Source organism: Protopterus annectens, chromosome 9.part0, assembly GCF_019279795.1.
Source record: "Protopterus annectens isolate FY-2018-M chromosome 9.part0, PAN1.0, whole genome shotgun sequence".
Classification (NCBI taxonomy): domain Eukaryota; kingdom Metazoa; phylum Chordata; order Ceratodontiformes; family Protopteridae; genus Protopterus; species Protopterus annectens.
In genome coordinates this window covers 736780625-736808120 of record NC_056743.1, presented here as the reverse complement: position 1 = coordinate 736808120, position 27496 = coordinate 736780625, and the positions used below count along the sequence as shown (strand labels likewise).

General features: G+C 38.3%; 1 protein-coding gene across 1 annotated transcript in view; it reads right to left on the bottom strand.

The window, feature by feature from the left end:
- Positions 1–15615: 15615 nt before the first annotated feature.
- Positions 15616–27496, bottom strand: part of LIN7B (lin-7 homolog B, crumbs cell polarity complex component) — a 192329-nt gene continuing 180448 nt past the window's right edge. Inside the window, exons 5-6 of the mRNA XM_044083360.1 lie at positions 22300–22463; positions 15616–15746 (exon numbers count right to left, since the gene is read on the bottom strand). Of these exons, the coding sequence (XP_043939295.1) occupies positions 15725–15746; positions 22300–22463 (186 nt within the window). The 3' untranslated portion in view covers positions 15616–15724. The remainder of the gene's footprint in view (positions 15747–22299; positions 22464–27496) is intronic.

The following is a 27496-nucleotide window of genomic DNA, read 5'->3' as shown; positions in this document are numbered from 1 at the left end:
TTTTAATATGTAGTTTTGAGTAAATCAATTCAATACTGTTTATCTACAATCTAAAGAGACATATTTCAGGAAAGAAAATGAAACATAAGCTGTGTTTAACATTTATTTTTAATACAGTGCTAGGAACTCAGGATGGCAACTGTCAGCAGAAAGTTCAGCAGGAGAGCAATCTGTTTGCTAGGAACATAAAACAGATGTACAAAGACAGGTTTACAGAGAAAGTGTTTAAAATACATTATATTCACACCACATGAAGAGGTAATACATGTCACATCTGGTTATTCTCTACATTCTGAACAAGATATACCCAGGAAAATTTAAAAGTACAGCACAATCAGGATTAGTCCTTAACAGTAACATACAAGCTTAGCTATACAGTGTAACATACAACATTCAACTACTAGTATTACAAGCACATGATGGTGTTCAAGCATCAGAACTTGCAGGGATTTAAAAACAGCTAGAACAGTGAACATATACAGCATTACTACATAGATTAACAGGTAACTAGTTTATAGGTAATTACTATGAAAGTGTAAGTGCATGGCGCCTGATGGATTAATACATCAGAATAATAGATTATGTTGTTAATGAGGAAGAACAAAGATGCTATTGCAGCCTATAACTAAATACATAAATCTCTCTTAGGTAGCTTAGACTTGCCTACCTCCACTCTCCCATCTTTCAGATAATTCATTAGATGCATGCACTTAATTATTTTAGAATTAAGTTACTCAAAATAGAAAACTGAATTCCACAAAGCACTCATTTTGCTGCTGTGAGTAATGAACTTTTTCTCTTACAGCTGCATATACTGATGGCACAAAATTAGTACAAAATGGAAACTAAACATAAGGCTGTATTTCCACTGCTGTTCTCTGAGTACACTGCAGGCCTTCAAAGCTAACTTAACTAGGCCGTGACATGTTAATATTGTGTGATGGAAAAATGATGGGTTCTTGCATGCAGCACTTAACACTTAGGATATAAACATTCGAAAAACAGGCATACAGTATCCAGAAGCATCTACTACTAATCAACAACTATTAACATTTTCCCATTGCTTTTAACTTTGGCAGACTGCACTGAATCAGAAACAGGAGTTACTATGGGCAATTGGCACAAGGCACTGGCCTCATTACATTACTAGAAAACAGCTTTTAACTTTTTTATAAGAGTGTCGTAATCACATATAAAATGGATACACATTAGGTAAATATTTGTATCTTAGTATATGAAGATTCATAGTTTGAGTTTTAGACAGTAGGTTGTTTAGCTAGAAAATACCTGCTGAAATAATGAAGGCACATGGTTAAATTAATCAAATCACTACAATGGTACTTTTAAATGTGACGCAATTCCTATGGCATGTGAACTATGATGCAGTAACTTTTTCTCTTCCTCAGCTCTAATACTTTTTAAAAGGTATGTGTTGGCACACCAACCAGCTATAACCATGTAGCAGTGTACTGCATAAATTTAGTGTTGGATTATACAGAAATCATTATATACTACAGTAAGCAGAAAAAAATGGCTTCTGCCAAGATTCTGAAGGCTTACAAATGTACACACGTGTGTATATATGTATGTGTATATATATATATATATATATATATATATACACACACACACACACACACACACACACACACACACACACACACACACACACACACACACACACACACACACACACACACACACACCACAACATAAAAATATAAGTAAGACTCCTCAAACCAGTTCAGGTTAAATGGAACTGTTCTCAAAATCTTAATAAATATTTATTTTTTGTTTGCAAATTTATATCTCTTAACACAAGCATAAAACAGATAATTCTAACTATACATATACTGTGCAAAATGTTCTATGTGACAATACAAGTTTAATGCAAGATGACATTGCAGAAATCTTTCATACTTTAGCAAGATTTAGATATCTCCACCTGCCTAGTGGAAGTGCGGTATGCATGCACACATAAAACTACCACAAACTCATGCATGCGCGCGCACACTTGTTTGTTTGTATGGAGGTATATATCTATATCCTTGGCTTTGATGTAGTGTATAAATAATATTGCACATATTTTCTATTTTTCCTATATCCATTTCTGCTGTGTTTAAATCTTGGCATGAGAAGAATGAAGAGTTGTGAAAGGAAACTGTGTAAACACAATTTTCATTGGCAAAAAGAATAAATAAATAAGAAAGAAAATGGGAAAACATATATATATATATATATATATATATATATATATATATATATATATATATATATATGGTCCTCTTCAGTCGATCGAACGTTTATAAGTTCGAACCACATATGGCTGAGACCATATGTTTGAACGTATAAAAGTCTGATCTGACTGAATGGAGAGCTCCGTACAGAGCGGAAAGGGAAAATCTCCCATTTCTGCAATGTAGTGCGATCTCGGAGTTGGTATATTTAAGTAAGGGGGATGGGGGGTGCAGGGGGCATAGCCCCCCTGCTATAGACATTTAATTTTGTGTTTTTGTGGTTTTACGTCAATTTTCAAACTTTTATAAGTTCGAACATATGGTCTCGGACATATGTGGTTCAAACTTGTAAAAGTTCGATTGATTGAAGTACACCTATATATATATATATATATATATATATATATATATATATATATATATATATATATATATATTTATGTGTATGTGTGTGTGTGTGTGTGTGTGTGTGTGTTTTGCTGAATACAGTTCAGTGAGGTCATTGTGAAGATGGCAGAATTTCTTTCCCAAAGCTAATGAACATAAACTTGAACAATTTAAAGCACAGGGAGTATAGCCTCCTCAATGGACGGTGGTGGGCTTTGATTCCACCATATAAAATATTTGTCCTGGGTGGTGGGCTTTGCATCCACCATATAGAATACCTGTCCTGAATTTTAATGAATGATGCTTTATTTCATTTGCAGCAACAGCAGTCATGCAGTTTACTGCTGTGACTCTGACATACTAAACTGTTCAATAAATAGGTGCACTTGTATATTAATTTAGTACAGGAAAACACACATAAAATATATTCCTAATTTAAAAATATGCAGATATGTATCACTTTACACATTCTAAAATCAACAGATAAACATATATTTAACTAGCTTGCTATGTATATGCAGTTTACACAGTTGTCAAACGGCCTCTGGATATAATGACTTTAACCAGTTGAAACCACGGAGGAGGTAAGTAGCACAACACTGCCACATCGCAACACACAAAAGTCATCATTTATTTTCTGGCTTTGGTGACTCAGTAAATGTTTAGTCATGGTACTGTTTAATTACGGGGATGACACATGGGAGAATACATCACAGCAGCAGTAATCATATCATAGATACAATGTAACAGATGAATACTACATAAACATGAGGTACAATGCAACCTGACTGAAAGATGTGTCACTTAAATGTATAAGGGCATTTGTTTATCTTCAGTGCACCTGTACATATCAAAACCCAGATTTAGGAAACCTTTCCTTTGTACAAGCACCAGAATGTGTATTTATCTTTTAGTCAGAAATGTTGCTCACAAATATGAGGTTATTTAACTATTTTTCTTCAAAAAAAACTTGTCTATTGCACATATCTTTCCTGTTCAGACCACAAAATGTTACAGGTGGTTAAGACACTGTCCTAAATCACTGCTGTTGGATTTTAGATGAAATTTGAAAAAAATATATATACTTGTTTTAGCCTGTTACAAACCTGATTGATTTAATTTACATGTACCATTATGTATGAAATTATTTATGTGATTACTTAGCATTTGTCTGCACTGTGTAACTAAATTCATTCTTTATTTTAGTGCATTTACAGAGCTGCTTGGCAGGCACCTGTAAAACAGTTTTGCTTGCTGTAACATCCATGTTTAAGTATAAACCAAACAATTAGAAAAATAATACAACTGTCAGATTTTTTAACATAAGCTGGGTGTGTTTAGCTGGATTATTTGTCTTAAATTCTGGACCTTTTTGGATTCTAGTTTACGTGGCAGTTTGTTTTCAGTTTTTGGTCTTTCCTACTTTTGTTTTTTGCTGGATTTCTCTTACCATCCCACCATATGAGTGTATAGCAACATAAAATGACCGTTAAAATTTGTTGCACTTTATGCAAATGTTTCAGTATAAGATTGTAACATACTGTACAGGAGGATTATGCATGGAAGCTTAACGTCCACTATATATGTCATTCAATTTTTGACAGTAAATCACTTTGGCACCGATCTGATGTCACAGACATATGCTGTCAAGGTAAAAACAGATCTAATAGTACAACAGCAAATTATACTGAATCCATATGATGCTGACAGGTTGCACAGTCGGGGAAAAAATAAAGACCTGCTAGCTTTAAATAGTACTCCTAAACTACACAAATGTGTCGGCATCTGAGGTGAAATGAAGCAATATATTTTATTTATTTATATTCTGACCTGCTAGATCATTTAATTTTTTTTCTGGCATGATACAGAATGGTACTTTTTGTTAGAGTGGTAAATTCATCAAACAGTTTTGTAATTGTTCCATATTGTACATAGCAACTGCAGAGGATTGTTCATAGCAACAGTGCACACTTAACTCCTGTTTGTTACTTTGGGCCAGGATTTTGGTTGAAAAGGGTCATTGGACCACTCCAACTACGGGTTTAATAAACAAGACCATGGAAATTTCCCTACAGTTTTGCAAGCAAAACTCACAAGGACCTGAACCAGCATCAGAACACACTGGCAGAATCTTGAACTTCTGTCTTATCGGGGCAATGTAGAGTAAGAATAAACAACCTGACAGAAAAATCTCATACATGTAAAATTTCTTTATAGCTACGTGAAGCAGACGGGAGGAGGAAGAGTAGAAGAAGAAGTAAATTAATGTTAATTTTAACATTTACAAAGAACGATTCTTCATACTGTCACCTGACAAAGGACAGGTGATGCAGCAATCTACCAAGAAGCAAACAAGCAGAAGATGGTGACAGAGCAACTGCTTAAACCAAAAACTGTAGGCATCTAGTGCTCAGAGACAAATGGTGGAGGTAATGAAGACAGCATATGAAATAAGAAATGGAACAGATCAGCCAAAGATGATGGCATATCAGACTCCCAACTCTCAATCTCCACTGCCAGACATATATAAGATCGACAGCTTCAATAAGGCAAACTATTCCTGGAAAGGGAGGGATCCAGTGGGGTACTATGAAGTGCTAAGTGGTCATGCTGGATGGACAGAATAAAAGGGTTAAATGGGACTGGTAGAGCCAGAATGTCATATGAAAAAATAATGCATACTTTGTTGCAACTCTCCAGTTATCAGTAGGATTGATCACCTTCTTTTGGTTACCTGCAGAACTGTAGCCAAGCATATAACATACTCGTGCAACACTGAAAGCTTCCATTTTTTAAATCTAATGTTATGCTTACTTCCGGCAATTGTGTCAGAGCTTCGCAATTCATGAAATCTCAGTGAAATTCTGATGTATTTTTATCAACTTACATTCGGGTCTATATTATGACACCAAAATGGCAAAACATCGAATGCTGTTTCAGCGACACAAAGAGCGAACTACAAGTTACACTAATGGCCAGATAACTGATTTTTTTCCTAGGGAAAAAAAATAGTAGGCCAACCAGACATGACACACCAGCTCAAACATTAGAAAGTGGAGAGCTTTGCCCCCCACACCACCCAGTGTGGGGGGGGGGGCTGTGCCCCCCCCCACATACCCTAACTAAATATACCAACTCCGAGATCCCACTACAGTGGGGAAAAGGGCAAATTCATGGTGATGGCCAAGCAATTTTTTTCCCAGAGGGAAAAAAAATCTGTGATCTGGCCATTCAGGTAACTTGTAGTTTGCTCTTTATGTGTCACTGAAATGGCGTTCCATGTTTAGCCATTTTGGCGTTGTAATATAGACCCTTATATTCATTTATTTAGATATTCATTAGTTTGGAATTCAGTGTTACAAATATTGTCTTTTACTTTTCAAGGATTTTTGACATTCAGGTTGAAAGTTATTGATTTTTCATCTTTTTTATTTCAATTAAGTTCAGTTTGCTGTATTCTGTCAGACGAATTTTTGAGATGTGTAGTGGGGCCATACATCTACATTTCTCTCTCTGTACATGTATGTATACATGTATGCACACACACACACACACACAGAAAGAGAGATGGGGATGTGGATGCATGTATTTATGTATATTTGCATTTTGGTTGTATCAGTCATAGATAAAAAGTATCTGCAATGGATCGATGTACTATATAAACAGATGGATACTATGGAAATCCTGGAAAACTAATTAAAATCTACAATTTAGACAGTAGTTAGTAGGTACATGATGACTTGCAATATTATTTGCTCTTCAGCATCGGTTTCTATAGTGGGTAATGTGGAGTTTCTTCTTCTGAGGACCCTCTGCTTCCACAAGTTCTGGCATTCTCTTTCCACTTGTTTGCCCCAAGCAGCACAAGGTGTAGTGTGTTGGATCTGGGAGGGCATGCCAACCCTAACACTTCTCATTCCTGACCTGAATGGAATATGACCAAGGACATCTATAATAGATAAACAAGCAAGGACACAAAAGTGAAAATGTGCTAGGCTTATGAAGAAATCTAAAGAGGGACCACCCAAGTAAAGGGGAGAGAGAAAGGCTAAAATATACCAGCTACAGAAGAACAACTGATATTGTTAGTAGTCATATATCTGAGTCTGAACAGCCCTCTGCAGTGAGTAACATCTAAGACACTTCTCCAGATAGCATCAAAATCACACTCAGAAAGAGAAGAGTGGAATCACAACAGTGTCAAAGAAGACCTGATTACTGGCTTCTGTACAATGGAAGCACTGGAAGGTGAGAAGTGATGACAACTGGACACAAGACAAATGTTCAGCTGAACACCAAGGCTGTAACTGGGCAGTTGGCATGCTGGGCAATCCCCTAATTTCTGCATAATAGCTTTATCCTGTCTTTACTATGGAAGTTGTACTAGCTCCTTGTTACAACTACTGACACACATTGCAGACAGTCTTTTAAATCATGTTAACATAGCTGGATAACACAGCTGCATAAATGGTTATCAGCACTCACTCTCGACAATAGCAATCGCTCCACTGATTTACAAAGACTGATCAGCACCACTTCCGTGGTGCCATTTCGGCCCCCTAAAAGCCTGCAACTGGGGCAGGGGCTCTTTTGCTTGACTCTAGAATATAGCTTTGATGAGCACATTCTTAGAATAGGCACTGAAGAAGTCATACCCCTTATGGAATGTTATTTATTTGTGCTAGCCAAAGGGTGGGTCACCAAGTGATAGCAAAACACTATGCACTTAACAATTCATTTGAGAAGTGTTTGCTAAGCTACAGATAGGCTCTTCTAATGTGTAATAATGAAGACAATGTTTGTCCACTGGTTCATCTTCCTGAACTGATACACCCCTCTCAATTAACATCTGAGCTGGTGGTAACGCATGTCAGAAGTACAAAGGGTTCACTGCTCCTTAGATTCTGCTTCCAGAAAGAAAACATGGGGGTGAACATGCTGGTCCAAGGACATTCCTGAAACCCCTTCTAGGAGGAAATGTGGTTAGTCTTAAGTAACACTCAGTCATTATAAAAGCTCAAATATGATTCCCAGAAATATAGGCCTGTAACTTCAAGACCCAGTGGACAGTGGTAATAGCAACAGGAACAACATTTTTCAAGAAATAAACTTCAAATCTGCCAAACCAGCTAGCTCAAATGGTATACAAGCAAGCCTATCATTCAGACAACTCAAATCCCAAAGGGGGGAAAGTGTTCTTCAAAGTTGAGCACAGATGCAGAATCCCTTTATGGAACTGCTTTACAAGTCTGTGATAGACTACAGTTTTGACCTCCACAACGCTGTGCTACACTGAAACAGAATAAAAATGCACCTTGACTGTGAAATAAATAACACCAAAACCAAACTGATCTCTAAAATATGAGAGAATTGCCTACAATCTTACTACATGAGGTGAGAAAAGAATTTTTCATCCACAAGGAGACCATCTTCTACTTAGCAACATGCATCTCACAAATGCAAGGCTTTTTGTCAGCCTTAATATCCTCACAAACCCCAGTAGCCACGTCCAAAAGCAGTGCAGGAAATTCATTCAAGTGAAGTGGTCTCTGCACTGCCACACTTGACAGCTAGAAACTAACTTTATCAGCCACCATGAGGTAAATAAGGAAAAGGTTTTGGTTAGTTCTTTTCTGAATGCTGCTATAAATTACAGAATATCAGGAAAAGTATAAAGACAGGAATCCGCTCCTCACAGAAGAGAAAGGGCATCTATTTCCAACCTTGTTGCTGATCGAAGAAAAACTGAGGAAGTCCTGTGTTCTTCTGTGTGATAAACAGATCAAGCTTCAAAGTGCCTCATTTTCTGAAGATCTTACCAACCAAGACCTCCTAAGCTTTAACTCCAAGAAAGCACTGGAGATGTGTTTGGTGGAGTCTGCCAGCAGATTCACTTCCTCTGGGATGGCACTGCCTGTGATGGTGATGCTCTAGTTGATGACTCACTGCCAGACCAGCATCCTTTCTCTGCAAAGGGGACATAAGTGCAAAGAACCTTGTTTACTCCTGTATGGCCCCCATGAACTGACTGACTATGGCAGGACAGATGCAAGTCTCAATCCCCTTTTTCAGAACCTGAAGAGTGAGAAGCACTTCATTCAGCTTAAGCAGGCTTGTGTGTATCCCTTTCTCTTGGGAGCCTCACCTGCTGTGCACAAATTAAGACACTACATGGTTCCCTAGGATGTTAGCAAAGCATTCCTTGTTAGGATCGGTAACACACCTGTCAGCATGAAGACAATCACACATTGATATTGCTGAGAATCATTTATCACCTCAGAACCGAATGAAAGGGGTCTAACAACACTAGAAGGTTTGCAGAGGCATGATGGTTCTACGTTTGTTGGTAGCTCACCATCCACTGAAGCACCCTCAGGTGAAAGCAGGCAAGTAGGATTGTGAAGATGATGGCTGCCATGAGCCCCCAGAGGCTCAAAGGACACCTTAAAGATTTGACCCACCACTGCTTACTTACCCAAGAAACAAGGCCATTGTTTCAGCAAAGTGTCTTTGGGCAGAAATGACTAGCACAGAACAGTGCCTAAGCACTGAGACCAAGAAGGACTTTTCCCAGTTTACAGTGCCGGTAAGTCTACTATGACACTTCAAAATGTACAGGCTCTAAGCACAAGAACTTACACATTGAAGTACAAACACCATTACCATAAGTTTGCATACGCTCTAGATATTCATATCTAGAGAAATGAAGATATTGTAGAAATGTGTCAGTACTAAAAGTAACATTTTGTTGCAGGAGTAAGTACTCTTGCACCTCAACAACCCCCTTGATTATATATTGCCATTTTGAGGTCACTTTTCCAAGGAGAAAAAATGATCATTATTGAAGCACATTAATAATGATGACACTACCTGTCACACATCCATCTCAAGTTCAGGGAAGACTAAATAACACACCTTTGAGTCTTTATACAGTACTGAATGACTAGCTAATGAGGAAAAACAAATACAGCCTGAGCAATTCAAGACTGAACAAACAGTGTTCAAACAAATCGAGATAAACTGGTAAATACCAGGACCTACAACTAATGTAAGACCCAAGCGTTTCCTGATATGAGGGACTTCCTCGAAGAGGATACTAATAAAGAACTATCCAAGCAGGAGAACACTTGAAAATCCTTCTTCTGAAAGGCCAGGGTCACAAGCATCAGAATCGTGGAAAAAAAACTGTACGTGTAGATGACAGACCAAAAAGCAACACTTTCTACTCTATCAGTGCTACCATGGATAAAAGTAAAATGAATGTATCACCTTCTTATCTTCCAGAAATTAATACACTAATGTCAGTCTATAATGTTCAGTGTTATCATCAAGCTTCCCTGCAGGAGAGCTTAATGCTTTGGATAGTTATCGTCCCAAAAGGGACATATCTGATGCACCTGCAGAAGTCTTAAGATGGGACAGAACCCTTCCATAATTTTGGGAATGAGGAAGAGAGGAGTAAAAGCCCTATCCAACATTCAGAGAAGGAACATGTCCTATTGTCTCCTTTGAGGATTAGAATCGGTCTGTTCTAGTACACCCAAGTGACCAAGTGGTCTCTTACAGGAACTCTTGAGGAATAAGAATTCCAAGATACCAAGGCATGGCTGTCTGAGCCCTCATCCAAAACAGAACAGTCCTCAGTGATAGCTCTCCATGCTGAGACAAAATTAGCATATCATGGGCAGCCCTGACAGGCAGTGACAACTGCTATGGAGCCCCCTAGAAAGCTTGATGTTTAGGACATTTGGCAAGAGGCTTCACAGGCTGCAAAACTCCTTGATACTTGACCACCCACCTATGTTCTTGAAGGCTTCTTCTTCTTATTGTTCTTTGGATGCTGCATTGGTCTAATATAAGAAAATGAGGAAGCATCACAGAGACCATCTACCATGGTCAGTGTCTGTTTCCTCTTTTTTCATATTTTCCAGCTCTATTATATTTTGAAAAACCTATCTATAACAGACCATGCAGATCAGTCTGCTTCAACTATCTGTTAAAAGAGGAAAGTCTAAGTCGCACCATCTGTCATGAGCCCATTCCTGATGTTGCTGCTCTGGTCACAGAGTTGCAGTGAGTGCTATGACAACAAACTGTTCTTTTCTGCTGTTTGCACAATTTAGATCCTGGGGTTTACTTTTCTTGATGAAAAGTTCCTGTGTTTAGTGCCTAAGAAACTTAATCTTCCTTAGAAAAAAAAAAGGATCAAGATCCGAAAAGGAAAAATCTTTCAATAAAACAACCATGTAAGAAACAATTTTTTCTCACAGGGAAAGCTGTGAATATATGACACATCCATCATGAGAAAAGCCATCACTCTGGAAACCATGATAGCTTAATTTTCAGACAGCATATGATGATATATATGGTTGTATTTCACAATATATAATTTCACTGATCATTGTACTTTTACAAATCAAGCAATGAGGAGCAGGGATGTCTAAAAAATAAAAACAACTACACTAACATATCCCTAGGTGTATCCTTGCTTCTACCTGAACATACCAAGAATCAAACAAAACTCTGCTGTTCACAACAGCAACCAATGTTGCATGTCCTTCCTAATGAATGAAGTCACATGGGATTGTCTTGTCATTCTACATAAAGGAATATTTAACACATACACTGAATCTCAGTCCACAGAGCACCCTTAAGGAAGATAAGACCAAATGTACAATAAGCATAAATAAAAACAAGAAACCTGTCATAATACCAGGTGACAAGGTACAGTTTGGTTGATATCCGCTCCCCCAAATCAGCAATGATTCCAGATATTTTAATCACACTGCAATCTGCACCTTATCTTGTCTATTCAAATTTATTTTTATTCATATTTGGTTTTGGCTCCCCCCAGTACTATCCATCATCTGCCATGTCCTGTTGTCCCTCCTCAATCGTAAAATGGAGAGGAGATGAGGTATCCCATTTAGAAACATCAAGATGGTAGATGAGGACTTCCGTCTCTGGCCTATCATTATTTCTTGACCTCCAATCACAATTTAAAATTACACTATTTCACTTTGTGTGCATGTATTATTACATGGACACCTTCTGCTGCAGACAATCTGCCTGTGCTTCTCCATAGCTTTGTCTGCTTGAACAAGAGCCCATGACATGCAACAGTGGTTGTAAACAGGCAGGAATTTACCATCTCCTTTCTATTTAGCAGTTCACCTCTCTGTTTTGGTCCGCCACCATGGCTGGTCTCACGCCCTATCAAGAAACTACTAATTATTCATTTCAACAGAAAAGCAGAAGTGGTACAGCTCACCGGAGCTACCGATCTGGGACAGGTAGATGAACAAACATATGACTATGATGGCAGCAAGTGTTCAGGCACAATAGAAAGCAGTGTTATGCACAATAAAGATGATATTCTATTTTATCTATTTATCTATCTATCCTTTGTTGACTGGGTTAGTCCTATTAGGCTGGTGGCCCTCTTTCAGGGGGGACCTCAAGTGGTACTTATACAAACTAGGGGAACTTTGGTCAGGACACCAGGGAAATTCTCCTCCTATTGTCAGTAAATGCTGTGGAATTGTATACATCCATCTGAGCAACCACCAACTTGGGCAAATGAGGCATCGGTTTAATGTCTCATCTGAAGGTCGGCACATTCAGGAGTGCAGAACTCCTTAATGCTAAACTGTAGTAACAGTAATTAAAAATAAATCCAATCACCTGGGTAGGAATAGCTCTCCCAGCACCAAAGGTGAGTGTTTTACCTGTTAAGTCGCTGACACTGAAACTGATACTACCAGTGCCACCTATCTCACAGTTTTTAAGCCCTTTGTGTCTCCATGTCCACCAGAATTCAACTCTGTCCTATCTTTACTCAAGCCCATTCATTCACATGCCACTCAGGGAGGGATTTTGGTCAACTGGTGCCCTAGGCAAAAAGGCTTCACAGCGCCCCCTTCACATGAACCAGTGACACCATCCTGGTCTGCCTACCCCATCCAGATTACTTTTATCTTCCTTTTTTCTCACAGTTTGTCTTACTCTTTAGTTTTTCCTGTATTACTTCAACACATTTTAAAGAAATACAAAAAATAAACAAATAAAAACTGGAAAAGCGCCTCTGCTAGAGCGACGCCCTGGGTGACTGCCTAGTTGGCCTATGCCTAAGCCCAGCTATGGTGCCACTTATGAGAATCTCCAGTGTGGAGAGATAACCAGAGAGGGCCATCATCCGGGTAGCCACAGAGGAGTTTTATGCCATTGCTTGCATCAAATGATGCAAGCAACGAAGGCACTTCTAAGACCATTAACCCACAACCTGCTGGCTGATGTGGGCACCTGCATCACTGCAAGGACCTACTTTGCCCTCTTAATGTGTGTGACAGCTCCCAGCCACATCCTAATGAGGGCTACTATATCTAGCTAAGTATATGTCTCTAATAATGGCTGCAACTTTACTGCCTGCAAGTCTCCACTTGCATGTGGTGAAACAGCCAACTGGACCACCATTTCACAAACCAGTCCTAGCTGTTCAGTCCTATACCACCCCCCACCCCACTCCACTCTTCCAGCACCTAAGCTATTTAAATAAAAGTTATCTAAGTTATTATCAGGACTATATCCCTCTATACCATAGAGTCAGGTTCAGTATTTTCCACATTTGGTCTAAAGATAACACAACATGTTGTGATGTTGCCTTTACATTTCCTCTCATGTCTCCTCAGTACTCTGTTTGGGCACTGATTTTTTTAAGAATTTAGGCAGAATTTATATTTTAAAGAGGGCTAAAGCACTCAGATTATAATATACAATAGATAGGTAACTGCTGATACTCACATGGTTAGTGGTTACTCCCAATATTCCTTGGTAGCATAAACATCAGATCAAAACTTGAGAGGTCGTGTTACTGAGAAAAATGAAGTTTAACCTGCTAACAAGCTATTATCATCTACCACCTATCCATGTTTTCTATGTAGGTACATTTTATAGAGCAAATTATAAAAGCAGAGAATGAGAGAGAGAGAGACAAAGAGAAACTATGGAGTACTTCTGATGTTGGATGCATGTAACAGACTCTTACATCAGTTCTGACATGTATGAGGTGTACCTGGCAGTCATTCTATTCAGCATGTAAGCAATTTGTCACAGGCTGAAAAGTATGTCTCCAGTGCAACACAGTTAAACAGATTCCTGGTGTGCTAGCTTTAATTCCAAGGACTGTAAAAACTAATATTTTGAACTACTGTGAAACTGTTATTTTGGAAATGCACAAGGGTCAGGGCTGTGGCATCTTGGAGTACTCCCTGTACTTTATGATATAGCAGTCTTATATTACATATAGTTAGCAGTGATGTGGTGGACACAGCTCCCCACATGTTGGTGGGTTTGGGAATAGATTCAGAGTTATGAAGTGTAGGCCGGGGGGGAGATAGGATGAAACAACCATCAGCCAGTGTTCCTGTTCAAGGGTGAGAGTTTGAACAAGCTACATATTACATGACCATTGGTCAAGGCCCAAAGGGGAGTGACAGACATACAACACATGAAGTACATGTGTGCACCTGTAATGTCTTTGGCTAGGGGTTTGACCAGCTAAATGCAATATGATGGATTCCTGTGCTTATCAGTCTGTCTCTCTCTTTCTATGACCTTTCACTCCCAAGGTCAGTATTGCTTTCTTAGCTATAGGGCTCAGCATCCCTCTCTCCCCCAAGAAGTTACCGAGCCCTGCTTGGCGAAAGATCACACCTAGGATCATCCTGCAAGGAACTATTAGGGTACTCAGAGAAGGGGAAGGTCATAAGAAGGTAATTAGCAGGAAGTCAGGGAAGGTCATGGGGAAATGAGGGAGAATGCAATTATAAAAATGGTTTAACAGTGTAGGAACAGATTATAACATTCAGCCTTTACAGCCTTTGGGGATAGAAGCACAATTATTTCTTCAGAGTTTCGGAACCCACACTTTCAGGCCTTCCACTTATGATATCAAGCTAAATTTCTGACAGGCTTGGCTGCTGCTTAATTCACCTGAACAGAATACTGTGTATTCTTAATTCTCATAAACTGCAGCTCTACAGGCAGTTGTAATTACAGGTTGGTGTCCGCTTTTGTCTGAAATTGGACAGGAATGGGTGGACTTGTTTTAAGACAGCAAACACTGCAACAGAAGCCCTACAGAAGTGATTCTTACTGCACTAATTATACATCCAATGAAGAATAATTCTGTTTTTTCCTGCACCTACTGAAGTATATTCACTGAATTACTGGCCACATTGGAGTATGATAATAATCTGAATACATAGACTATATTAATAAAACAGTATAAAAATGATGTTTTAAAACAGTCATGGACTCAGACTGTAGCATCTCTGTGTCACAGTTCTACTTGGAATGAAATCCAGCTATTTCATGTGACAGCTCAGTCAGCAACACTTACGTCCCTTACATACTAAGACCATTAATCCTGTGCTCATGGACACATCACACCAGGAGTGGTAGCATCCAAGTTTTAGTTCTTTTGTCCTATTACGAAGACACACTGGCAAGTTGTTACTATTTCCTTAAGATACAGTAATCAACCCGCTGCACCATTCTCCCTTCATTTCTTTCTGTACACACATATTTCATGTTTAAAGTACTCATTTTCAAGAATTTTGTAAAAATACTTATGAAATGTATATTTATGCACCTGTTTGTATACATGATCTGAAGGGAACTAACCCAACAAACAAAGCTGAGGCATAAAATGAGAACTGACTCCAAGGGTAACAATTTTTTTTCTATCTCTTCAAGATGAGTGTCCAATATTACTACTAAAGTTGGAGCGACCACAAACCAGTAAATTATCTGACTGCTCATAATAATGAACTATAAAAAATCCAAAATGCAGTTTTGTTTAAGAACTGTGTCCTTTTTAAACAGACAAAAAATAAACCATCCCAAACCATCCCACACATGCACTCACAAACCTGCTTTCAAACTCACTTTTTTACACACCAAAATCAATAAATAACACAGAACCAATAAATTAATTTAAATTAAAATGATTTTTGCATCTATACAAAGAAGAGGATTCAGATTCGTGCAACATCCTTGGTTGAGCAGTGTGCATCTTGCATCAGGAACATGGAACCAAGTTACCCCCTGGATTCCAAGGAACTGAAATAAGAAAGACAGAGAAAGAGATAAAAAAATCAAACAGAAAAAAGAAAAGATTAAATCAGCTACATTGTATGTAGTCACATGTTAAGCTACTGCAAACCATTAATGACTGAGCTATGTTGTCATGAAGTAAGCATGTCTGCAATGTTACGTGTAGTCTCAGAACAATTGCACATAAATCTTCAATGAGTAAGTAAATGAAGCAAAACATCATCTGTCACATTCTTCACCAAAACTGTGCATATACATATACACACACACACACACACACACACACACACACACACACATATATATATATATATATATATATATATATATATATATATATATATATATATATATATATATATATATATATATGGGTCTACTTCTTACAGAAATTACGTTTCTTCGAACATCAGTTAACCGAGTGCAGTTTGCCGAATATTCGATATTCTGAACTCTGAGTTTGCCAAAGTACATTTTAGCAAAGTGATTAATGTGATGCTGGTAGTGTGAGAAGTACAACTGTACAATGTTTCTGTTACTTCTCATCCACTGTACCAGCTCTGCGCATGGGGGATATGTAGGCAATGTTTGGCAAAGTGTGTGAAGCTTGTTGCTTATGTTGGTGAAGAGATTCAAACCGAAGGCTCAGTAATGCTTTCATTTTACTCTGCCGGGAACAGCTATGACTTGCAGTCAGGGTTGCCAGATGTCCCTATTTTGGCGGGACTGTCCCGAGATCAGCAGCCTGATCCCGAGTCCCGCCCTGCCGGTTTAAATCCCGGCCAGCCTCTGCTTTCTTTGTTTTTTTTTATTGTCCCGTATACCTGGCATACGGGCCAATCAAAAATTGCTAAACACGGAGCTTCTTGTGTTCCGCATTAAACACAAGAAGCTCCGTGTTTGATTGGCCCATATGCCAGTATATGGGCCAATCAAAAATCGCTAAACACGGAGCTACTTGTGTTGAATGTAGAACTGCAATGCATTAAACACGAGAAGCTCTGTGTTTAGTGCAGAGCTACTGAGCTACTGTTCTTTAATGTGGAACTGTGTTCTGCATTAAAGGCCTTTTTTTTTTTTGGTCTTCACTTGCAATGCATTAAACACGAGAAGCTCCGTGTTTAGTGCAGAGCCAGTGTTCTTTAATGTGGAACTGTGTTCCGCATTAAAGACCTTTTTTTTTGGTCTTCACTTGCCATGAGAGACCTTCTTTTTTTTTTTCTGTCCCTACCTGGGGGGGCTGGAAATCTGGCAACCCTGCTTGCAGTTTTACATAGTCAAGAGACAAGTGCAGTCACTGGTGAGCTTCGAAGGTAGTTTGAGAATTGGACTGATTTCACTTAATGAAGAGATTCACCTTGTAAGCTTGAATGAGTACAGCGCAAATTTAGCCCAAACTATTTTTTCTGAGTATGCTGACATTTTCTAAGACAAACTAGACAAGCTTCCAGTTCTGTACTCCATGAAGTTAGACTCAGAGGTCGGCCCAGTTATCAAACCAGCACAGAAAGTTGCAGTAGCTATGCAGAACAGAGTCAAAGCCGAGCTATACAAAATGGTTTAGCTAGAAGTAATTTGTCCAGCAGAAGAGCCAACTGAATGGGTATCCTCCATGGTAGTAGCTCATAAGAAAAGCTCAGATGAATATGTATTGATCCAAGAGACTTGAACCAAGCATTATAAAGACCTCAACATCCTATGTGCACAGTTGAGGAAGTTGCTGCCCTCATACCAAATGCCACAGTTTTTCCTGTCTTACATGCAAAGAGTTCATTTTGGCAAATTTTGCTTGATTGAAAATAAGCTGCAGTGGTGCAGCGGTTAGCGCTGTCACCTCACAGCAAGAGGTTCTCCCATTTGATTCTCAGCTGGAGCAAATTCTGTGTGGAGTTTGTATGCCCTCCCCGTGGTCGAGTGACATTAAAGTCATGCAGGTAGGTGCGAGCGGGAATGGGTGTGCCTTCATGAAAGGTTGGGCATCGGGCTGGCAGCTCAGCACCGTAAGATCCACTGCCAATCATGGGCGGACCGGAGTTCCACTGTGGCGACCCCTAATGGGGAAAAGCCGAAAGACATACATAAATTGCTTGACTGAAAATCTTCATTGATAACCACATTTGGTACGCCATTCAGGAGAAACAAATAAATTATGCCAGTGAAGTTTTTCAACGTGCGATGGAACAAATTTTTTCTGGCTATCCATGTGCTATTATAGTAGATGATATTCTAGTAGGAGGTAATGGTGAAGTCAAACATGATAGAAACCTCAAGAATGTTCTGGAAAGAGCTCATGAAGTGAATCTTTAAGCTGAATCCTAAGAAGTGTAAATTCAGGCTATGAGAAGTTACTTATATTGGTCATTAGTTTACTAGTTCAGGCTTACGACCAGATCCTTCCAAGCAAACAGCAATTCTTGAGATGCCAGCTCTAGACAATGTCCATTCCTTACAACATTTTCTTGATATGGTCAACTATTTAGGCAAGTTAATTCCAGATTTGAGCCAACTTTCAGCACTGCTCAAAGAACTGAGATGCAAAGACATTACCTGGTCCTGGTCAGAGCACCACCAAATAGTATTTGATGTCCTGAAACAGAAAATTGCCAGTCCACCAACTTTACGATATTATGATGTTCACAAACAAGTTACTCATTCCTCCGATGCTTCAAAGTTTTGTCTTGGTGCAGTCATACTTCAAGAGGATACATCAGTAGCCTGTGCATCAAGAACTCTTACCCTAACCGAGATTAGTATGCCCGGAATTCTTGGTAACTGTGTTTGCATGTTCAAAGTTTCATGATTATATTTATGGCTGACCTATCCAGATAGAAACTTACCACCAACCTCTAGTTACTATTTTGAGAAAGCCAATGCATACAGCTTCTGCGAGATTGCAATGCATGATGCTCAAATTGCAAAAGTACAGTTTTAATCTTATTTACACAAAAAGCAAACTACTTTATCTTGCTGATACCTTATCTTGATCACCCAGAAAAAACACAGAACAGCATAAAATTGAGAAACCCGATTTTGAAGTCATGGAAGTGAGAAATTTTTCTTCTACACGTCTTGATGAACTTAGAACTCATGCATCTTCAGATCCAATTTTCCAGAAACTTAACCTCTATCAGTTCAGGACGGCCTTCAAAGTAATCTTGTTTACCAGCATATGTGCAGCAGTATTTTCCATGCAGAGACAAAATGTTGTCAACAATGGTGGTATCATCATCATCATGAAAGGCCCAAAAGTGATTGTTCCAAAATCCTTGCAACAAGAATATATTAAGATCTTGCATCATGGCCACCCAGGAACTGATTCTACCAAAAGAAGGGCAAGAGGACTATTATTTTGGGCTTCTATATCCATAGATATTGAGAAAGTACTTTCATCTTGCTTTGTTTGTAATAGTACAAAACTGCATCAACAAAAAGAACCACTTCAGTTAAGCCAGATTCTTGAACTTCCTTGGTCGACAGTAGCCACAGGCATCTTCGAGTGGAATGGTCAACGTTACTTGGTATTAGTAGATTCTTATTTAAATTGGTTCAAGATTGACCTTCTTCCTAACTTAACATCCAATACTGCCATTACTAAGTTGAAGAGACCTTTTTCTGTCCATGGTAGTCCGCACAGTCATTTCTGACAATGGTACACAGTTTACAAGTCAACAGTTTAAACAATTTGCTGAAACATGGGACTTTGTTCATATTACGAGTAGTCCTGAGTACCTGCAGTCAAATGGCTTGGCCAAACATGCAGTTCAAAGTGCAAAACAGCTGAAGAGAAATCCAAATGTGACAATACCGATGTTTTTCTAAACTTGTTTAATCTCAGAAACACTCCTTGCAATGATCGTCTTAGTTCACCTGCCCAGAGACTTATGTTGAGATAAACCAGAGCCACATTACCAGTCAGTAGCAATTTATTGGTTCCATGTGCTAAAAACAACACAGTGAAAGCCCAACTGTTGAAAAAGCATATGTCCCAGCAGTCCTACACTGATAAGACCAGCAAACTGCCCAATCCATTAAAAAAGGGGAGATAGTGAGGATGCAGACAACAAAAGGTTTTGATCTCATTGGATTTGTGAAAAGTTTGTGTCAAGAGCTGAGATTGTACATCATGGAATCACAAAGAATGGATTTTAGGCAGAATCAGAAGCATTTATTACCAGTGTCGGAGCCAGTGTTACAGCATCTTGCCTGTAATAAAGACATATTTCTCAGACTGACTTATATAATGTTCCTGTTTCAGAGGACATTCCATTAGCAATCCCTGTTCCCAAGAATATCCCCGAGATTCATGAAGTAGAACATTCCCCAGTGACTGTCCCTGTTGCTAAACCCAATCCTAACTATTACATTACAAGATCAGGCCTCATTTCCAAACCTAGTTCCGGATACATGGCAACCTGGACATGACTGTTGTTTTGTTTATTATTATCTGCATAATTTGCATGCCTATTCAAATGTCACTGTCAATATGAGACAGCTCAGTAAAGAGGGAAGATGTAGATCAGCGTGTGCGATGTGCCTCAAAGAAGCATTCCAGTCAGTGGGCATGTGCATATAAGTACTGAGCATGTGAAAAATGCCATTTTAAGTGAGCAGCCAGAGTGATAGCATGCATGTATGTAGTAGTCAGTCAGTCAGTTAGTATGTTTAATTTTAATGTTCCTGCCATCCATCCTGATGTGTTTGTATGTGATAAACTACTTAAACAAACACCCAAGCCTCATTGTCGTATTAAGATGTACAAGATAAGCGACAGTCATTATAAGTCTCGATCTTTTTTTTTTTTTTTAATACAGATCCTATTCAGTTCTTGTGCAGCTTCATGCATGAAGTGTTACAGCACAGGTAGACCTCTTGTTACCATTCATTCAATAGGCTAACTCTCTGACATATTATTGACCATCCTTTTTCTTTACAGCAAAACAAATGCATTTTAAAGTCAAACTACATTGCTGAATATCATCATTTATGATTCTCTCAGTATCTAAGCACAGGGCTTCCTCTGTACTTGTGTGTGTGTGTTTGTAATGTGACCACTTTCAGATATCAAAATTCAGACCAATATGGATTATATAATAGTACATGTATATACCAGTAGGTGTGTGGTATGACATATTCAAGAGGCACCAATCTTGTAAGAATGTTATTACTCTAGCAGAGAACTAATGCTGCTGGAGCAGTCTGGAACCACATCACAAACTGCATTTGGTCTTAAAACAGACACAATATAATCCATGCAGATGAGGGATGTTTCTAACATGTGTTCTACATTTCCTTATTTCTCTGTCATGACTCTGGCTCAGTGATAAATTCAGGTTCACAGAATGCCAGCTTGGAAAGCAGGAATTAAAAATCTGAAGGACAGCTCTCCTTCTCTGCACATGGAATGTTCCATGGTGTAGATTATAACAACAGACATTAAGCTCGCACACTTGTGTGAGCGCATGCAAGTGTGATCGAGCTCACCCACTCCCCCAGCACACATGCGCATGCACACACTCTCTCTCTCTTGCAAGCTCAAGCTCAAACACACACACACACACACACACACACACACACACACACACACACACACACACACACACACACACACACACACACACACACACACACACACACACACACACACACACACACACACACACACACACACACACTATGACTGAAGGAAGCCAATCCAAATTCAGCACAAACTATAGTAAACGAGACACGATTCTAAGGTAATCTGCTGCCCATGCTACACAGCAAAAAAAAAAAAAAGGAAACTTTATGTCAACCAGATGAAAATGACCTGATCCATTATGACTGATTTTTATCACACTATTAGGAAAGGCCCAATTCCCTGATGTGTCATCACTCATGAGAAGACAAAGGAGTCATTTCCACGAGGGGATGCAAACCATACCTCCCAACCTCTAAACACAAGAAATCTGGACAAAGCCAAAAATAATGTGGGATTAAAGTCCCAAAATCAGGGACAGATTTTAAATATTGCTGTTATAAATTTTAAAAGTTGTTAGAATAACAGATTTTACATTAACATGCTTTTTCTAAAAGATATAAAGTCTAAAACTCAAATATATGTCATTATTTAGTGACAGAAATCCTCAATGATTTGTTTGAAAACCACATATATTACAAGGAACAGACCAAAATATGAGGCAAAAATGTGGACATTCTGTGAATATCTGGACAGTTGAGAGGTATGATGCATAGTTGTATGATTAGAATCGCAGTACTAGGTAAGCACTGGTGGGACAAGCATGTAATCCAGTGGTTGGAAAAGAATTATACACAGAGTATGTTGAGGAGATTTGAAATGCTAATGCAAGCATGAGACAAAAGAACAGAAAAAAAACTTAAAAGACTGGTTTATTTGATAAACACTAAACCGATGGAAGACAAGTGATTTAAACTGAAATATGACTTACAGCAGATAATTATTTTGAATGGATGAGATGTAATTTGAAGGAGTACAAGCAGATAACCTTAAAGGCAGCAACAAAGATCAAAGCACAAGAAAAAAGGAATAAGCAAAACCTACGTGTAGCTATTTTGCTGTTGCCGGCGCCTAGCAGTTCTCATCTTTTCAAACCTGGCCTCCATCTCTTCAAGAACCTTGGGTGTATAACGCACGACAAGCTTTACTGTACCCTGCGCTGCTTTCAGGAGTTCCACTGCCTTCTCATGCTGCTCCCCTTCGACACTCTGAAAAAGAATAGAATAATGACAGTTCACATCAGTAGAAAGGCAGTTCAGACTGGGGGGGGGGGGGGCAGTAAAGGCAATGTCCTTGCCTTGTCTATTAACAGTGCACATGAATGCCACTTTAAAACTGTCAGGATAAGACAGAGGTTTACATAATGTTTACGTATTTGCATATACCTTTCATCCTCTTCTGTCTATGTTCCTGTCCTTCAGACATACAAAAGGAAAATACTTCTGTCTCCATAGTCTCCTAACATCTATTTTGCTCAATTTGGAGCAAGCAGTGACTGAAATCTTTCCTACCAGAATAAGCTCAGCAGAAGAAGCACAATCTCTTTCCAAAAAAAGTCTGTTGAACAGGTTAACTGTAACTTTTTTTATCTGCAATGTTTGAACCTCATCAGATGTTTTGCCTCTAGCAATTTCCAGAATATTTATCCTTCTGTTTTGTTGCAGTCTCTTAGTCTAAAGGCAGATGTCTACCAGTCTAGTAATGCACTTGACAAACTTAACAGACTTTTCCATCTGCTTTCTAGGTCCTCCTACCTGGTTATACCTATTGTTTCAGTAAAATGAATATTCTTTATTTCCATCTTAAATTTAACTCTGCCCCCCCCAGCTTGACTGTAATTTTAGCCACTTTCTATTTTCATTAAAACAGATTACCAATGTTTCTTTTTTCCTTTTCTTTTCCTGAGGCTGACAGTCAATACAATGACTATATTATGATTGGTCCTGTAATAGTTGTTCACATAGTTGTTTTAAAACAGGAACAGAATTGTGTGCTTTGTGCGCAGAAGACAAAGTTTATTTTTATGTGGTATAATGCAGTGTACAAGTAACTTACTGGGATAAAGACAAAATAAAGTACACAGCTCTGTATTTCATGCCCACACTACCACTTCAGTAGGTACAAGAAAGCATTTATTCAGTATTAATAATTTATTAATATTGATCATAAACAGAATGTTAATGCTGTTGCATAATAGTACCGAATGTTCCATATTATCTCATGGTGGGATGTTGCACAATCTGATCTAGTAAAACAAATCTGACCTAGGAGGCAAATTTTAAACATATCCCATTGACTTATGGTCTCAGATCTCACAAGTCCTGGCTATAGTCTTAGCATTTTGAATCTGGCAGAATGGCTGAACCCTTGGTAGGGAAGGATTTAATTACTTACAACTGCTGAAAAGTACTTCAGCTGTTTCTGATTTAGCCACTTTACAATAAGTTTAGAAGATGATACTGTCATTATGAATAATCAAATTCACAAAGAACAGCTCTGTAAGCTCACCTGTACTTATTGTTTGCAATATTTTCCTATCAATTAATATATATGATGATGGTTCCAGGATCCTGAGCACTGGGTTAGTGAAAAATCAGACTACACAATAGTAATGCAACTAAGAAGTTCATTCTGTGTTATTCTGTAGATTGTTTTTTTTAAACAAGAAACCTCTTTACTGAATTATCACTTATGACATAGGCAATCATATATTTATATAAATTAAAACAAAGCATAAGTATATATTTTCAGTTGCAAACATTTTACATCACTTATAATCTATCCAGTCATTGTCAGTCAGACATTACATAGCTCATTCAATTTTTGCCTTCCTTTAAACATCATTCCTCCACCAAAACATTTTTCTGCATGTATTGTTCCCATAGTTCCCATTTTTTTCTATGCAATTTGCTCCTACCCTTTTCTGAAGATCCCACTTTCAGTTGTTTTATCTCTGTAACTATATTCACTACTTCTAGTATATTTGGTTTAAACTTTGATTTCCATTTTCTAGTAATTGCTTTTTGGAATCCACCAGAATTAAACTCAGCAAGGCCTTACTATGGCTAGGCAACTTCGATTCTGTATCACAGTTCAAAAAAATAATTTCCTTAGTTACACCAGTTTGTTCACCCAGTATATCTGATAGAGTAGCCTGTAGGGAATTTTAAAAGTCTGCCAACTCATTACACTCCCAAAAATATGCTCCCAATTATCTCTTAGTTCCCCATCACACCTCCAGCATTTGCAATCTACCTGAGAAAAAAAATCTTTGGAGTCTGTGTGGGGTATAAAAATACTTACGCAAACACTTCCAAGCAAAAATACTAAATATTTTAGACTTTGTTGCATATTTGGAAGCCATGTATATGTATAGCCCCTATTGTTTCTTTGTGAATTGCTTATGCAAACTCTCTTCACAATCCTTTCTAATTTCCTCTGACTGATTCCTATCATTATCATGAAATATTTTATATGGATTACTAATTATCTCTTTTTAACAGTAGCTTCTGGTCTAGATTCTACTGAAAACTCTACCAGTGACGGACTTTAGCTTAATATCGCCCTATTTCCTTCTCTTTGCCTATACTCTGATATCAATCCTTGATAGGGAAGGCAAACTCTAGTCTGCGGTTCAAATGAATTCTTGGCCTCTTGGCCTCTTCTCATTTTATTACCTTTACCTCTCTATTATTTGCTCCCAATATCTTGGTTCCTTTGCAAAGTTTCTCCAATAAATTCCAGCCCCCTCTTGCCTATTCTCTGTACCCCTAATTGCAGTCGTCCCTATCAACAGAATCTCCTTTCTCCATTCCTGCATTGGCTTAATTCTTAGAATACTTTTGGCTGCTTTATGAATACAATATTATGTATGGTTATTGTTATTGTCCTTTAGGATCTGTATCCAAAAGCCCAATATCTCCTTGTTTTATGAGCTTCCCCATTTCATCATCGTCCCTTTCCACTTTGAATTAAAACTTTCTGCTTCTGCTATGTATAGGAGTCTTAACTGTGTACCTATGAAATGCCCTTTAAAATCAGGTAATCCCAAACCACCTTGTTCTATTGGAAGGATCAACTTATCCCACTTGATTCTTGCCCTCTTCCCCTCCCAGATAAAAATCCTGCAATTCTTTATTGCTATTCACACCTTCTCCTCTGGTTGATAACAATATGCCTGACCTGTATATAAAACTAAAGGGACTAAAATCATTTTCACTGTGTGTATCTTGCTACCCATATCCATGAAACAGAGTTTCCAAATTCCCAGTTTTTGTATTATCGTTTGTTTAGTCTCTTCCCACATATCCTAAGCTGCTACAACAGAATCCTTTTAATCCACTACTTCCAAATACTGCATTTTATCATTTCCCCATAAGTATGGGTATTACTGAATCATCTTATGTGTGGGTACATAGTTTACAGCTATTGTCTTTGTTGTATCTTCATTACTTTTATATCCCAAAAAGACTTGAACGTATCTCAGAATGTTCCACAACACTTGTTGCATCTTTCGGCTTTTCCCAGTTAGGGGTCGCCACAGCAGAACTCCGGTCCGCTAATGACTGGAGTAGATTTTTACGTACCGAGTTGCCAGCCCTGACATACAACCTTCAACGAAGGTAGGCCCATTCATGCATGTCTCCACAGAGAAGACGCTTTAGCTGAGAATCGAACAGGACAAAGTCATATTGTGAGGCGACAACGCTACCGCAGCACCACCACCGCGGTTTTATTGTGAGGCGACAAAGCTACCACAGCACCACCACCGCGGTTCCACAACACTGAAATGTCTTTTTTCTGGTTTTATTAGGTATAAAATAAAATCACCTGCAAATGAAGCCAACTTTTCATGACTACCATACCAGTTATATTCTTGAATTTATGAGTCCCTTATTTTCTTTGTCAATGGTTTTAAATATAATGCAAATAACAAAGGGGAAAGAGGACAAGAATGTTTTGAGATGCTCAAATACTGAAACATGTGCGGCTATGCAAGCTCTCAAGCTCGGTACTCAAATGTCACAGATGTAAAACCGGACAAACGTTTAAAACCTAATGTTTAAGCAAAGTAAAATAGCTATAAAACCTGCAAAGGGTGGAAGTCATGCAGAAATGAAATCCTTTCTGGTACATAAATTTGGTCCTTTGCATAACTTTAACACAAAATACAATGAAGAGATGAAAACTGAATTAAACAACTAATCAGAATGACTAAAATGAACATTTCAGTAGAGGTGTAATTACCCTACAATGTCCTCCTGGAATGTACAATAGAAATCTAGAGACAATGCTGACAGATAAAGCTTAAATAAACAATCCTTTCTGTAGCCTTTTTTCTGCTAGAATTCACATAAGAGGATTTTATAACTACATTTCCAACACCATTGTACAAAAAGCAAGCCTTCTGCACCTTTCTTCTATCTGCTTCAACTGCTGACACTCATTACCCGCTGATATTTCTGCAGTTACTAAAATAATGTGACCAGGCACACAGAAATACCTCAAATCTGGTAAAATCCCTGATATGAAACCTTAAACAAAACACTACTTACTAAACTTATTTCCAGGTCAGGTGACTGCTGGTCAGCATGTAACTGTATGTTCTGTAATAACATGACTTGGAAAAAAACTGGATATCAAAGTTTTAATAGTGCAGTACAAATAATAGTTGCAGGGATTGATGTTATGACTTAGATTTACTTCTTCCTGGTTTGAGCATTTAATATCAAGGGGGAACCTGGCCAGGCTTGAGTGAATCTCACCATAACTTCAACCCAACAAAGAATTTTCCTTTAAATCAATTAGATTAACACAGTGATGGTAATATCTGTTTCTAAAACTGTACAGTATTTGAATCCCCAAAATGTAAAGAAATTATAAATTCATATGCTTCTTCAATTCTCTGCAAAGTACTGAGTTGCTTTGCTTCTGCTGTAAAATCTAAATCAAATGTACATTTAAGTAAGTTGTTTAGCTGAATATAAACACATATTAATACACAAACGTATATGTATATGTTGCTCTTAAATATGAGTCAGGATAGTGAGACTCGCTTAGTCATGAAAACATAAAAACTCACATTGCACAAGACTGATGTCTGTTGTTTGGGGAATTTCTTCAATGCTGTGTGAGTGTGAAGTTGGAATATTTAAGTTTGGGAATACAGGAGGTTTACCTCCACATGGGGGGAGGTAGGGTATGGGGGGCTTGCCCCTGCAAAAAATAAATACCTGCTCTT